Source organism: Balaenoptera ricei, chromosome 1 (genome assembly GCF_028023285.1).
Source record: "Balaenoptera ricei isolate mBalRic1 chromosome 1, mBalRic1.hap2, whole genome shotgun sequence".
NCBI classification, from domain to species: domain Eukaryota; kingdom Metazoa; phylum Chordata; class Mammalia; order Artiodactyla; family Balaenopteridae; genus Balaenoptera; species Balaenoptera ricei.
In genome coordinates, this window is record NC_082639.1 from 26,860,710 (window position 1) to 26,876,250 (window position 15,541).

The 15,541-nt window shown below is 47.2% G+C and overlaps 1 protein-coding gene across 1 annotated transcript in view; it reads right to left on the bottom strand.

The window, feature by feature from the left end:
- Positions 1-15,541, bottom strand: part of CSMD2 (CUB and Sushi multiple domains 2) — a 658,022-nt gene that overhangs the window by 234,079 nt on the left and 408,402 nt on the right. The window contains exons 15-19 of the mRNA XM_059896727.1: positions 13,949-14,143; positions 2,471-2,609; positions 1,373-1,560; positions 486-674; positions 176-292 (exon numbers count right to left, since the gene is read on the bottom strand). Coding sequence (XP_059752710.1) covers positions 176-292; positions 486-674; positions 1,373-1,560; positions 2,471-2,609; positions 13,949-14,143 — 828 coding nt within the window. The remainder of the gene's footprint in view (positions 1-175; positions 293-485; positions 675-1,372; positions 1,561-2,470; positions 2,610-13,948; positions 14,144-15,541) is intronic.

Genomic DNA, 15,541 nt, shown 5'->3' on the forward strand with positions numbered 1-15,541 from the left:
TCTGTGATTCAAAGAGATAGGAAGGTTCTGGGAGTTTTCTGGTTGGTGAGAAAAATTCAGACTAAGCCCAGAGGTCACTAGAGAGGGAGATCCCCATTGAGGTCATCTTGACCTGGGGACCTTGGGGCCCTGACCACGTTGCATCCCAATACCTACCATGGGCCTAAACACTTACCCTTGCCATGCGATGTTTCGATAATCCAGGTGCAGTTCAAGTTGTTGGGGTAGAAATCAGGGAACCCCGGTGACAAGATGGTCCCACGGGAGCCTTGAATGAAGCCACCGCAGAGAGCTGGAGAGGAGGGAAGCGGGCACTGAAAGACTGGAGCGGCCCAGGGAGCTTCCCCCACAGTCCCCCTGGGATCCCAGCCCCCATCTCGTCCAAATCTCCAACCCTCACTGACAGGGTCAAGGGGGTCAGTGCCTGTGTTTTCAGGGCAGGAAAGGAGTCCTCTACTTTAGCGCCCCCTGTTGGTATGTCTCACCTTCACAGCTGGGCAGGGCCCGGCTCCACTGGAAGTTGGGCTCACACTCCAGGGGCTCCCCGTCGCTTAGTGTGTAGCCCGAGTCACAGCTGAAGGTCACCAGGGCGCCCACGTAGAAGTCATTCCCATGACGCTGCCCATTGACGGGGATCCCTGGATCCAGACAGTGGTCTGACTGCAGTGTTATAGCTGGAATAAAGAGCCCACAGCTGGAAGCTCACTGTGAGCGTAGAGGGACCCCAGCTGACTCACAAAGGGAGGGGGGAGAGAGTCCTGAGTGAGAGAAGGCTGGAGTCGTCATCTGCCCCCTCCTCAAATGTGGCTGTCAGTATCTGCTGAGGGTATCTGAAGACCCATCTGTCAGGGAGAACAAGCGGTCTTCATCATTTGTTCATTCATCATTCATTCAGTAACCATCAGTGAAGTGTGCCCTGTGGCTTAGACGCCATGCTAAGGGCTATGGATACGAACACGGGTAAGAAAACGACCCTCTTCCTCATGGTGCTCTCGGCCCTAAGTTACTAGAGTGGTCTGCTAAGAACTGAATCAACAAGCTCTTTCAATCGAGGCACCAGCAATGAATGCAGGTGATGAGAGAGGGTGAGGAAGCAGGAGATGACGTCTCACTTCAACGTCACCATCTGTCAAGCACTCTGTCCACAGAGTGCCCAGCATGGCGGCGTCCAGTCATCTGCACACAGAGGGGGACCTTCCATTCTTTCTAAAGTTGAGCTCTGAGAGATGTTGAGAACAAGAAGCACCTCCCGAGGAGCAGAGCCTAACTGAGAACGCCACGGGGACGCGGCCGAGCGGGGCCTCCTGGCGGAGCTCAGCCCTTGGTCCTTTCCCCACGCGGCCGACCCTGTCACTGATGCCCCGACACTCACTCTCATAGCGGAGCTGGAAGCCGATGTCCGAGTGACTCTTGTCGGTAGAGAAGAGGAGGTAGAGGTAGTTGCTGGTGCTGATGAGGAACTGGGGGACCTGGGTCCCATGGTAAACTCCGATCAAGGGCGCCGAGTACGTCCGTCCATCTCGCACTTCCAGAGTGTCATAGTTGACCTCAGTTTTAAATCTGCCGAAGATGGAAATGAAGACGTCTTGAGAAACTTCATTAATTTGCAAATGACAAAAGGCCCTGCCTGACCTGGGCTTCAGAACAACTGGATTTTGGCAGGCTGGGATACTTTAGTATAATCTGCACACATTTACTGGAGATGTGGGAGGACCTTCCCTACTGTGTTGAACCCTCCTCCTCCTGCGGTTGGATGCGGCTCTCCCAGTCCTCTCTGTGGCCTGGGCTGTGACCCATCTTCAGACCTAGAGGCGCAGTGACTAGCCTCATGGGAGTCAGAATGTCCTAGGCCAGGGGTCAGTAAACTACAGCCCCAGGGCCAGTTCTGGTCTAGAGTCTGTTCTTGTATGGCCTAAGGGCTAAGAATGGTTTTTACATTTATAAAGCAGTATTTTTTTTTTTGTTAAAAAGCAAAGACTATGCAACAGATATCAGCAAGTGTCCCATGAAACCTAAAGTATTTACTACCTGGCCCTTCACAGAAAAGTTTGCAACAGCTATTCTAGGCCACGGACGCTTTGTCTACGAGAAGTTTGTGTTCATACTTGGGTGGCTACTTCCCCCACCCGAGGGGCACAGCCAGGGTGGGAGTTAGAAGTGGGGCATACGAGCAGGATTTGGGTCAGAGGTGAGGAAGACCACCTTCCCACACTGGAAATGTCAGGGCTATGCTCCTCAGATACTAATAGTCTCCTAAACATCACAGACCCCGCTACTGAGATGGAACCAAGGCCAAGGGCGAAGCCAGTGCAGCCTGCCCCCACCTGACCCAGGGCAGCCACTCGAGTGTCATCTGACCTTGTTGACATTCCAGCATCGGTGCTGGTCCGTCACTCACCCCAGCTTCCCTCCCACACCACTGCAGAGATATCACTCCTCATCCCCACCCCCAGGTTGTGGTTACAAGCACCTGTCGAAGGTGATTTTGATGGGGTAGCCTGGCTGGGCTTCAATCACCCAGGCACAGCTCAGGGCATCCTTGTAGAAGCCAGGCCAGCCCGGAGACAGGATGGTGCCACTGGGCGAAGTCAGATGACCACCGCAGGGAGCTGGGGGGACAGAAGGGAGAGAAGCAGGTTTCTTGGGGGGACAAATAAATAAACAAAAAAATCTCTCTATAAAACGTGTCTGCCAGCAAGTATTGTTTTTGTTTTTATGGAGAATTACATAAACTGTATAAACTGTGAGTTCTGTCTTTGGGGTCCTTTACGGATATGTCCAGTTACATCACTTGGAGTTTTATGAAGGTCCAGAGGGGAGGAATGAAAAGAATCCTTTAAACAAAGTCCTTTGCCATTCTAGAAGTGTTGAAGTACAACTAATATTTGGGTCACACTGGTTCTCTCTTTGTTCCTGACTCAATCATCAGGCCTCTGGCAGAGGCATAAGCCCGGCCCGCCCTGGCACAGCTGGCACCCAGTGCTCTGGTCCAGGAGCACACAGCCCGCTCCACTGCGAGCTCCCTGAGGGCAGGGGCCGTACAATTTGTCTTATGCAACTCAGAACCCCCAGCCCTTAGCCTAGTGCTTGGCACACAGGTGTCCCTCAGTGACCATTGCTTGAATGAATAAATGAGTGGATGGAAGGATGAGCGTAGTCACGGCAGGTAAAGCCACAAGACCCCCAGGGTTCAGGCACCCCTCACGCTGGCTCTGAGCTTGCAAACCCTGTTATCTCAGTCTTCTGGTCTCTCTCTGCCCATGTTCCCATCCCTCAGTTTCCCATTCCATTCTCTCCCATCTTTCCCATCACTCTTGCCTCTTCCTGCAACCAGACCCTTGGCCCCGTGGTGGTCATTAGAGCTGCTCCAGTGTTCCGCCTTCAGGCCACGTGGTTGGATTTCATTGTCCACCCTTTTGTGTCCATGTAGGCAAGGCCACGTGACTGCCTTGACCAATCAATCGAGGGTGGAAGTGATGCGTGTCACATCCCCATGGGGACGTGAAGAGCCAGCGTGTGATCTGCAGCTTGTGACTGTGAAAGTCTAGAAGGAAGTACCATCAGCCTGGGCGTCTAAGTGACCCTGAGGAGCAGAGCCCCATGACCCAGGTCACCCATGTAGCCTGAGTAGTCTGTGTGAGAGCGAAACTCCTGTTTTTAAGCCACTGAGATTCTTCGGTTGTTTGTTAGTACAGTCTAACCTCGCCCACCCTGATAAGGCACCTCCCTCCCCGAGACTGATAACGAGGACATTGATCACCACCAGCACCAAAGCCGCTGCCACTGTCACCACCACGGCCATGGACTGAGAGCCCGCTCCTGTCACACGCTGAGCTTCACATGTCTATCATGTTTGATCTTCACAAAACACAAACCCTGTGAGGCGGGTGCTATTATTTACTCCATTTTACAGCTAAGAAAGCAGAGGCTTATGGAGATTAAGTAACTAGCCCTTGCTAACTAGGGTTAGCAAGTGGTAGAACTTGGATTCAGACCTAGGAAGACAGCATAAAACCAGAGATCATACCCTAAGCAGCATCCCAGTTTTAAAAGAAACCCTCCTTCCTTGGGATTCCATTACTGCGGTGCTACCAGATGCCCAAAATGCGCTGAACAAGACTGGAAAGGAAAGGGGATAAGGAACTACCGACATTCCTATCTCTGCAAATTTTTGCAAATTTCCCCAAGTAATCAGTCTCATAAAACATAGCCAAATGTACCACACCTTTCCTCTCTCAATTCTGTAACCTTTCTGAAAATATCTAAAAGAATTGTCAAGCATTCTTAATAGTAAATTATATTAGAAAGTTTAACTAACAAAGAAGAGAAAAGAATAATAATGATGTTAATAGTAGGCAACTCATACTGATGACTTACGATGCTACCTGCTTTACACGTGTTATCTCATTTAAAAAAAATTTTTTTTATTGTGGTAAAAGTCACACAATATAAACCATACTATTTTAACCATATTTAACTGTTCAGTTCAGTGGCACTAAGTATATTCACACTGTTGTGCAACTCTCACCATCATCCACTTCCCGGATTTTTCACGTTCCTAAACTGAAACTCTGTCCCCATTAAACACTAACCCCCCATGCCTCCTCCCCATGCCCCCCCACCCTCCCACCCCTGGCATCTACCAAGGTATTTTCTGTCTCTATGACTTTGACTATTCTAGGTACTTCATATAAGTGGAATCAAACAGTATTTGTCTGCATCTAATGTATGTTGGAATGCATTTTTAAGGTTAACTTAATATATGTCCTGCAAACAGACTGTACCTTCTTTTTTTTCCCCCTGTGCTACACAGTAGGCCCTCACCAGCCATCTACTTCATACATAGTGGTGTACATACGTCAATGTCAATCTCCCAATCCATCCCACCCAATCCATCCCACGTGTTATCTCATTTAAATGTGCACAGCATTTATGAAGTTATTCCCATTTTACACAGGAGAAAACTGAGGCTAAGTAGGCTGATAGACTAGATCAAGCGCTAATAAAGTTAGAGCAGAGATTTAACTTCAAGACCTCTGTCTCCAAATCCCCCTGCAGCACATAACAGCACAACAACCACAGCTGATAGGTATGAGCTCACTGCTACTGAGTTTACTATGTGTTGGGCTTAACGTGGATTATCCTTGTGACAATTGCAACATTAAAAGGTATATAACCATTATTATCCTGATTTTATAGGCGGGGATTATTATCCCATTTTCAGTAAGTTGAGGCTTGGAGAGACTGAGAAATTACATAGCACCTCTATCAAACACTGAAAGCATAAATTGCCTATAGGTATTGTTATTTCCTGAGTAACCTGTTTTCAAAACCCATCCATCCATGGCACTGAAACTACTAATACTTTGCTCTACTATTCCAGACCTTGGAGGTGGGGAGGGGCATGCCTGCTGCGATGTGCCTGGGTCCCCAGGCAGGCACAGAGCCTCAGAAGAGAGTGGGGATTCTTTCTTGGCTCCCATTCAGCACAGGCCCAGCCTCTTTGGCTGCTGGACTGCGATGTTGTCACTCACTTTGCAGGAAGCCATAGATCACAGAGTCACCGTTGCCCGACAAGGCTACTCTCTATTCAGTCATATACATCAACAAAGCCCTATCTAAACTTTCCAGAGAAGGAAACTCAAATCTTTCCCTTGGTGGCCACCATTTGTTTTCTTTCTCTGCTGTGTCGTTCTATCACTTTGGCTAGTTCCTCTCTTCTCTGCTCAGGTGATTGGCAAACAACCTTTCCATTTATTCAGTCCTTCACTCTCTCTAGTTAATCTTCATATCCCAGGGTGGTGGTTGCCAGGCAGGGAGAAGGAGGGGAGGATTCCTAAGTGCAGTGTCTCTTTAACATTTGAGACGATGCTCAACCTCCCTCTTACTGAGAAAATAAATACAAATCAAAACTATACCGAGAAATTATTTCTCATCCATCAGGTAGGGAAAATGCAAAGAGTCTGATGACTCGTGAAGCCGAGGGAGAGCAGGAATTCTAGTACTTTCCTGCTGGACATGCAAAAGAGCACAAACCCTACGCAGGGAAATTTGGTAGCATCCAGCAAAATTCATAGGCATTTATTCTCTCACCCAGCAACTCTACTTCTAGAACTCTGTCCTAAAGATACACTGGCAAAAATATGCAAAGACATATATATGTACCAGGCTACATAACGCAGTACTATTTATAACAGCCGAAGAATGGAAACAGCCATTATGCTCAGCAATAGGGAGCTGACTAAAGGAATTGGGGCAATCAACAACATGGACTATTTATGCAGCTATAAAACAAGAATAAGGATTATTCTATACAATGTCATGGAGTGGTCCCCAGAATATTTTATTAAGTGAATAAAAGCAAGATACAGCAGTAAAAGCAAGGGTAATGATTCCATTTATCTAAGAAAAGGGTGGGAGACACACACATATTTTCTCATATTAACAATCAATAAAAGGGCAAACTCAAAATGCGAAAGATTACCTATGGATGGAGGGAGGGGCCAGGGTAGAGAGGATAGAGGTAGAAGTTAGACTTTCTCAGAATATACCTTCTTTTAGAGGTTTAGCTTTGGAACTATGTAAATATTTTACCTAATGAAAAAAGATTTAAATCTGATAAGCAATGTCTCAAAACTTAAAAGCAGTGTAAAATAAATGAATATAATACTGTATCAGCTGGTAGCATAGTCATACATGAAGAAACCAGTTAAAGAGATTTTAAAACACAGTACTTTGATAGTCCATCCCTAGTAGGATGTACAGACAAGAAGAATTGAAAGGAAAAACACAAAAACGATTTTCAATAATCGTACTGCTGTTGGTAGTACTGGTATTACAATTTGAGACTCCTGGGTGTATATTAAGGAATGGGAAATTATGTTGGTGTTGAGAACTGGGATTACCAGCAAGAGTGAAAGAAGATAAAGATATGACATCAAGGAAGTTCAGTGAAAAAGAAAAAATGTTCTTACATTTGAAATGAAATGAACCCATGATGCATTTTATCTTTCAAAAAATATTTCTTAGCTCTGTTCATTGAAAAGGCTTAGAAATAAGGACCTACTCAATAGTAATAAGCAGAGCCAGTGCCCAGATTCTGAATATCATTTCTCACTAAAAGGAACCAGGACTCCTTGGAGAAACAGCTGATTTTAGGTCAGGGACAGAAAATGTACAAGATGAGGTTGGGCCAATTTCAAAAGGCTCCCGCCGGCCAATGGGACAATTTGAGCGTTGACTACAGTAATAACTGCAATGGATTTAAATGCATAAAATATGTTTCAATCCTTTGGATTGTAATGATATTAAAAAAATGTTCAACTTTGGAAGACGTTAGAGTCAACCCATTAATATGAAAACTGGTAAATAAAGGAAAATAATTAAGTATTTCTCCTGTCTTTCCTGTATGAACTATACCTCAGGGTAACCAAATAGTTGATCAGGGCAAGTTTTCCATAAGTATTCCAGCTTATAAAAGAAGAGATAGAATGTTACCATTTTGTAATCTCTAGGCTATGAAAACTGATGGCTCCTAACATCACCCAAAGAGAAACAACTAGACATTACATGCATCTGATAGAGGCACAGAGCCCTGCCTATAAAATATTCTGGCCAAACACCAGAACCTGAATGTGATTAGGCTTCTAGACCTTACTGCCAATTAAAGGAAATATAAGAGAGGGAGGATCATGTTGAGCAACCTCCTAGGGACGTAATCGCCAAAATTCAGACTGCAGGAGACTCCTCAGGATAAACAACCTGGCTTCCCCAACAAAAATATCGCAAGAGGGTGGGTAGACACCTACAGATTAAAAAGGACTTGAGACATATCAGCTTCCCTAGGGCTCTGACTTTTTAAAAAATACTATGAAAGAAAGGGTTAGATAGATAATCATGGAAACTTGATTGTATTAAGTAATTATTTTCATAATTTTAAGATAATAGCATGGTGGTTCTGTTTTAAGGAGTTCTTTTCATCCATTAGAAACATACACTAAAATGTTGTGCATGAAATATTATGCCTGAAATTTGCTTCACAATAATCCCAGAGCAGGGTAATGGTGGGAGATACTGGTAATGCAGAGGGTATGAATGAAATGAAATAGGCCATGAGTTTATAATTGTTGAAGCCAGGTGCTGGGTACGTGGGGTTCGCTATACTATTCTCTCTGTTTGAAATTTTCCATTAAAATTGTTAGGGTGAAAAGAAGGATATACACATAGATACACACACACACACGGAAAAGACAAAAAAAGAGGAGAGGGTCCTGCCTTGAACAGGGAGAAGAATTCAGCAATAAGACAAAAGAGGTACCCAGTGCCTTATCCCAGTGCCTGACACAGAGTAGGTGCTCAATAAATAGTTTGTGGAAGGAACGAAATACTGCATTTTGTGCCTCCTCAAATTCATAGGTTGAAACCTTAACTCCCATGTGACTGGCTTTGGAAATGGGCCTTTAAGGACATCACGACAGTGAAATGAGGGCATAAGGGAGGGACCTAATCCAAAAGGACCGGTGTCCTTACAAGAAGAAGAAACATCAGGAGTGCATGTACACAGAGAAAAAGGCCATGTGAGGACACAGCAAGAAGATGGCCATCTGCTAGCTAAGGAGAGAGGTGTCGGGAGAAAGCAACCCTGCTGGCTCCTTGATCTTGGACCTCCAGTATCCAGAACCATGAGAAAACACATTTCTGTTGTTTATGTCACCCAGTTTGTGGTATGTTGTTATGGCACCATGAGATGGCTAATGCGCTGGGCTTCTGATGAGGGGCTGGTGTCCCCTGTGAGGGAGGATCCACCTCTCCTGACCTTGGATGCTATAGTTGTACGAGGCAAAGGGCAGATGGGGGTGGTGATGGAATAGAGTGATGCCGGGAACTCGTGCTCCCTGAGCCCTCACAAGCCGCATGCTAATTGATATGTGCTTCTGCTTTTCCTGTATGTTCACCCTCACAGCAAACTTTAAGGTGGGTACTGGCGTTAACCTCATTTCCTAGTTGAGGAAACGGGTACAGAGGGCTTAAGTAACTGGTCCAGAAACACACAGCAGGGAAGCAGCAGAGCCAGGATTTAAACACAGGCAGTCTGGCTCCAGAGCCTCCATTTCTAACCACTACGGGTGGACGCGTGAATGCCTCCCCCCACCCCCCGACTACTGCCCTCAAAGCGGTCTCAGTGTGAATATCTAGAAGCAGTGGAAGCTTTTTCCTTGACTCCCTCCAGCGCTGCCTCCCCACTACCCCGCCCCATACCCCTCACCACCTATCCTCCACCATACTGTGGTAGAACAAAAGGAGAATGAACTTTGGAGTCAGACCGCATTTGGTGGTTCAAAGTGATCATTTGGTATCAAAATATCTGGATTTGAATCCTGACTCTTCCGTTCATTTAGCTGTGTGATCTTGGTCAAGTTACTTAGCCACTCTGTGCTTCAGTTTCCTTATCTGTGAAGTGAGGATCATAACAGTACCTCCCCTGCAGGGTCGTCATGAAGATGTACTAGAACAATGTATGTAAAGCACTTGGCCTAGTACTTAGCACATAGTAAGTGCTCAATTATTACTAGCTGGGTAATCGCAGGCAAGTCAATTCACCTTGCTGGTTTGCAGATTTCTCATGCATAGAGCATAATAATCTTTCTCACAAGAGTGACAAGAAGATTAAATGAAATAATGTTAGAAACGCAGTAACTACCCTTCTTCCTCAGAGGCCTAAATGAACTACCACCATCACTTAGACTCCTCTTATGGGAGTGGGGAGAACTGACCTTTCTTTTTTAGAAGACTTTTTAAAAAAAGTATAAAAATAACACATTTATTTTACATACAGAGAGAAAAAAATGTGGACGTGTCTACACCAAAGTGTTACGCCATTTTTCTCTGGGGAGTGGGATTAGGAAATGAATATTTCCACTATAACTTTATTTGCACTTGTGTATTGTTTACATTGTTTACAACTACCAAGAATTACTTTAAAAATGAAAATACATACTCACTGTAGATAATTTATCTCCTTTTTTCCCATGTATTTCTTTTAAACAGCATATTTTTTTAAACCCAGTTTGAGAGTCTTTGTCTTCTAATAGGGAGTTTAATTACTTTATTATCATAACTGATATGTTTGTCTTACTGCTGTCAATTTCTGATGCTTCCACATGGTGTCCTATTTCCTTTGTCTTTTGTGATAGGCAATATGTTTCCTTTTGTTTTAATTTTCTACTGGGATATGGAAAGTAGAAAACCTGCTTTTCATCCTATTTGTGGATGCTTTTAAGTCTTTTACAAATATGTTTGAAATTATATTCTCTCTAGTGATATAATTCAAGGAAAATACAGTAACAGGGTAGCCAAGAGCCTGGGTTTGGATTCTGGTTCTGTCACTTACAAGCTGGGAGGACCCTGGGCAAGTGACTTAGCTTCTCTGTGCTTTAATGGGACAATAACAACACCTGCTACCTAGACTGGTACCTGGCTGAAATGAGGTGACACCTGTAAACCACCTACCATAGTGATGTATAATTAGTTCGTTCTTCCTTACAAGAGACAAGGAAGAGATGAATGCCGGGGTGAGAACCGTGCGTTCCTTTGTAGCTGTTTCACTCCTTGGAAGTCTTTCTTAGGATATTTCTGATTTTAAACATATGGATCCCTTATGTCCTCTGTTCTGTAGATCAGGGGTCAGCAAACTACAGCCCAGGGGCCAAATCCGACCCATTCATTTCTGTTTTGTCAAAGCTGTTTTTGCATAACGATGGCAGAGTCGAGGGGAGATCTTAGGGCCCTCAAAGCTGAAAACACTTCCTAGCTAGCCCTTTAAGAAAAAGTTTGCAACTTCTGCTTTAGATCAGCCAGATGATCATCCTTCTTTCTAAATTTAGGAGAAGAAGCCATTTTCTCCCTTGTCCTTTTATAGCCTCTCAAAAGCTAAGAGGCTCTTAGCATATATTAAAAGATTTTTTAAAAGATCATTAGCTTCCACATTTAATTGTCCACAAGGTGGGGATACTTAATCAAAAACAAAACTAGAAAAAATGGAAAGACAAAGATGCTGATTACAGAGCAGGGTTCTTCCAAGGCTGAACACAGGAGGGAAAGGGGCCAAGGAGGGGCCAGATTCCAGGAGCTTCTTACCCTGTCTGCTCTACGGTTTCAAGTCCAGAATTGGCCACCCTAGGTGCTGTCCGGCTCTCACTCTGGCCCTCTAATCTGCTGCTCCCCAGGTCTCCGGAAACCAGGTTGGCATCAAATGCCCATCATTCTAGGAAGACTGAGCAGTCTCCCCTTGTGCCAAGTCAGCATCTCTCCAACAGGCTGCCCCCTTATTTCTGGTTGTCCACTGTCCCCCAACCTAAGCATTTTCCCCTCCAGGGACAGAATGAATGAGACAGCTCTAGTTTCAGAATTAAGACTCAGCCTATGAAACAGTGAACCGCTTTAAGGTCCTTTAATGAAGGTCGAGTTCTCTTGCACATGCACTCATGGTCTGGAGTGGTTCACTGCACCGGCAGAACTATGGTCTAGGAGCACCTGATTCAGGAAAGTGGAGGGTGGGGAGGAGGATTCTGTAGTTACCAAGTCCTGGTCCCTCTCAGGGGGGTCAACTCTACTGGGACTGAGCCCCCGCAGGCTCAGGGGCACTGTGGCCTGGGCTTCTGCCCCGGAAGTCCTATAGTCTTGGTTGGGAGATAGGGCCAAGACTCGTGGAACTGGTAAAGAAAAATGTAGTCATGGTGAGACCAAGTATCTGATAGAGTGGTCCGGCGGTGGCCCATAGAGCAAGGGAACCAGGAGGAAGGAGAGATCAGGTGAGTGGGAGACAGCAGGGAAGATGTCCTGGATGAGATGGACCACGAGGAAAACCAAAGAAGTCAGAGGAGGTTGACTTGAGAGCATGAGGGAGAATGAGGGGCCCAGCTTGAAGGAAAGGTGAGACCACTGACCGACAAGCCCCCAGACCCTGGGCTCTGCCTCACCCCCAAACAACCCCATCAGACACGCGTGGTTACGCCCCTGCTGCCGCCGAGGGAGCTACCCAACCCATCGGGTCCACAACTGGGAGGGGGCAAAGATAGGAGTTTCACGGTTCCCTGACACCAAAGCTTATGCTGTTTCCAAAAGTGCTCACTCTGCTGGGTAAAAACAGCAGGGGAGGTTGTGTGGACGTGGTTGGGTGACCGCGGGGGGCAGGAAGACGCCTGTTTGTGTCACGATTGGAGCAGGCACCTGGAAGGATGAACCCACCCCATGATCCCCGGAAGTGGACCAACATGCATCTGATGGTGTCAGGGATGGTTGAAATCAGGTGAATATCATGCTCACAGCCAACACTGACTGAGCGCTGCCTCCCTGCCAGGCACTGCTCCAGGAGCGGTGCTTGCTCACGACCACCCTGTGAGGGGGCTCCCATTATGAACTGCACTTTACAGATGGGGCAGCTGAGGCACAGAGAAGTCAAGTCACTTGGCCCCGGCGACTCAGCGGGTAAGTTTCAGGGAGGAGACAAAAGGCAGTCTGGTGAGAGTCAGGGCTCTGGAGGCCATGAAGGAGGCTCTAACCTAGTTAAAAGGTCATTCATTCATTCATTCATTCAGTGATTGATCAACCAGTGTTGACTGAGCATCTAGCAGGCATCAAACAATATGCCAGCTGTGGGGATACGAGGCCAAGGAAGATTCCCTAACCTCACAGAGCTTACACACCAGCAAGAGCATGGCTAACACTTACGCTAGGAACTCACTCTCTGCCTGGAAGTGCCCTTTACACGTGCATCTCATTATCATCTCCCCACTTTTTTTTAGCTGAAAAAAACCCAAACAAACCAGAGGCTCAGAGAGAAAAAGGCGACTCACCAGGATTCCAGCCCAGGTCCCTCTGACTCGACGGCCCACCTTGACGCCACCCTCTCTGCCTTGGGCCCTGTGCCCTTCGTGGTCTCTCCTCCCCACTCCCCCTGCTTGTCAGCTCTGGGGCAGCGGTCGCCCTGAGGCATGCCCCCTCGTTGCTCTGCTCTCCTGTCCTTCCCCCTTGCTGGCCGGGGTGCTCGGGTTTGGGTCTGGGGACTGTGTATGGAGAGGTCCCTTAGGTCGCTACCCTCTGTCCATCACGTGAGGTAAGAGGAAGGCGCTTTCTGGGTCCCAGAAGGAGAAACTGCAGCCCTTGCCTCCACCGTCACTGCCTTCAAGGGGTCTGTGGGAGACTCACTTTCCACCCATTATTCACAAGTACATATTGAGGGCCTATTCTGTGCCAGGCATTGTGCTTGGTGCACAAGTTTTACATAATTCCTGCCCTTAAGAAGCTTAATTTGTGTTTTTCATGCCTGCAGTTGGGGGGACCAGATGGCTAGTCTCTGAAACTGAGTCAAAACCTGTCTGCGTGGCAAGGCAGGACCGAGCAGACACCATAACAACCCCTGTGCTTGCTTCAAGCTGTGTCTTTTTTCTGGCTGGTCTGCCCCTAGTCTCCTGGAGATTCACTGCAAGGATATCAAGGCAGCATTTAACAGGGACACCAAGGCCAAGCCTGGGAGATGTCCCAGGGAATTGGGGGAAATTAGCATGTGGAGAAGGAAAGAGTGGCCGGCAGCTTGAAAGACATGCAAACTCACAGCTCTGCCAACACTGCTTCAGGCTGATGGAGCTCCCCTGTGCAGGAGCTGGGAGCCGGGCTCCTAATGGCTGTGATATTGAGAGCATTCCCAGTTGAAAGAAGAGGTGTTTTCGATGCCTGACAGTCTAGAACCAGCGTTTCTCCTGTTTAATCTCTGGTTATAATTCAAATTTCTGTGCATTGTGGTTCTGTAAAGCCCCGGCCATTGCAGCGTGAGGGCGAGAGGGTGGTCCCATGTCCTGGGAGAAGAGGACGACTGGGGATTGGGCCACTCGGTCCCCCTCCTCAGCTTCTCTGGCTGACAGCCCCGGTCCCCGGCCCGGCAGGCACGCACCTTCACACCGCAGCACGGCACTGTTCCAGACCACGCTGCCCTCCTTCAGGATGCAGGTGATGGTCTCTGAACCCTGAGTCCCGAGGAAGCCTTCATCGCAGAGGAAGGAGATGGAGCTTCCCAGCTGGAGGCTGTCACCAAACCGTTTGCCGTTTACTGGAACGCCCGGATCTGGACACTCATTGTGTCGAAAAGCTGTGTGGATAAGGGTCAGGGATGGGGTTAGACAGAGCTGGCGTGCAGATGGACCCCCAAAGAAACTAAGCTTCATCATCATGGTCAATCCTAGACCTCCCCCACTTCCCCAAGAGCCTCGCGTGCTGGGGGGAGAGCTACATACCCTAGAACCACACCAGGCATAAAGCAGGTACTTGATAAACTTGATCTCCTGCCTTCCTGAGCACCTAATCCAACTTCATTCTATAGCACATTTATAGATCAGGCAGGGGGTTGTTTCTCCTGTTGGCTCATTTACACCAAATAATGATTCTGTGATGTAGGTATTATTACCCCAGTTTACAAATAAGGAAACTGACGCTCAACATGGTTAAGGAGCAGATCTGTGTCCTCAATGTCAAATCCATTCCGTGCGTCCCTACCTTCAGACAGCTGTGGGATCATTTATGTTGCAGGTGAACCGGGCTCTAAATCCTGTGACACTGATACCAAGCACCATAAAGTAGGTGCCCTGGAATTAATCCTGTCTGAAGCCATTCCCTTCATTTCCTCGCCCCTTGTCAGGCTGCCTCTCACTCTGCCCAGGCAATTGATAATACCATGGTGGGGGTGGGGGTGGGGCGGGAGGAAAGAGAACACTTGTGGGTTTAATCAAGCTCTGCCTCTTATTAGTTACATGGTTCTGGGCAACTTATGTAATCTTGCTGAGCCTCTGTTTCCTAACCTATAAAATGGGCCATTCTGAGATAGGAATAACATGAAAGTTGATTTGAATTTGCAAGTGGCGAATGCTTGGTAAACACCTGACAGGTGGTCAGTACCCCTTAAGTCTGTGTTCCCTTCCTTCTTCCTGTTCCCAACCTTCCTCCAACAGGGGTGCCCAGTTCTCACACTCGAGTCTGAGGCCACGTCCTATTTGCATCCCTGCTGTTTTAAGGACGGTGGCTTCCCAGTGGAGACCAGGTTCCACGGCTGCAAGGGCGTGGGCCACTTCAGAGGCCTCTGAGATTCCCTAGTGATTGAAACACTTGCACAGTCAGAAACAGAAGCAGCCCTGGAGGCTGTCAGATCATCTTGCTGGAAGCAAACCTGGCGATCCTTCCTACTGAAGCTGGGCTGAGGGAGCATCTGACACAGAGATGATCTGGATGATCCCAGCTGAGCCCTGACCCCCTTCCCTCTGAAATGCAAGCTTAAGTCAGCCCAGACATCAGTCTCCCAACCTTTCCTCATTAGGAACTTATGACCATGAGCTTGCCCTCACATTTAGAAACATGGGGTGGGAAGAAAAGTGGCACTTGGGGCCCAGAAGTCCAGCCGTTTGTCTATTCAAAACCCTATCAGTCACACAGACACACAGATACACAGACACAGACACACACACACACACACACACACGTGTACACACTGAGCAGG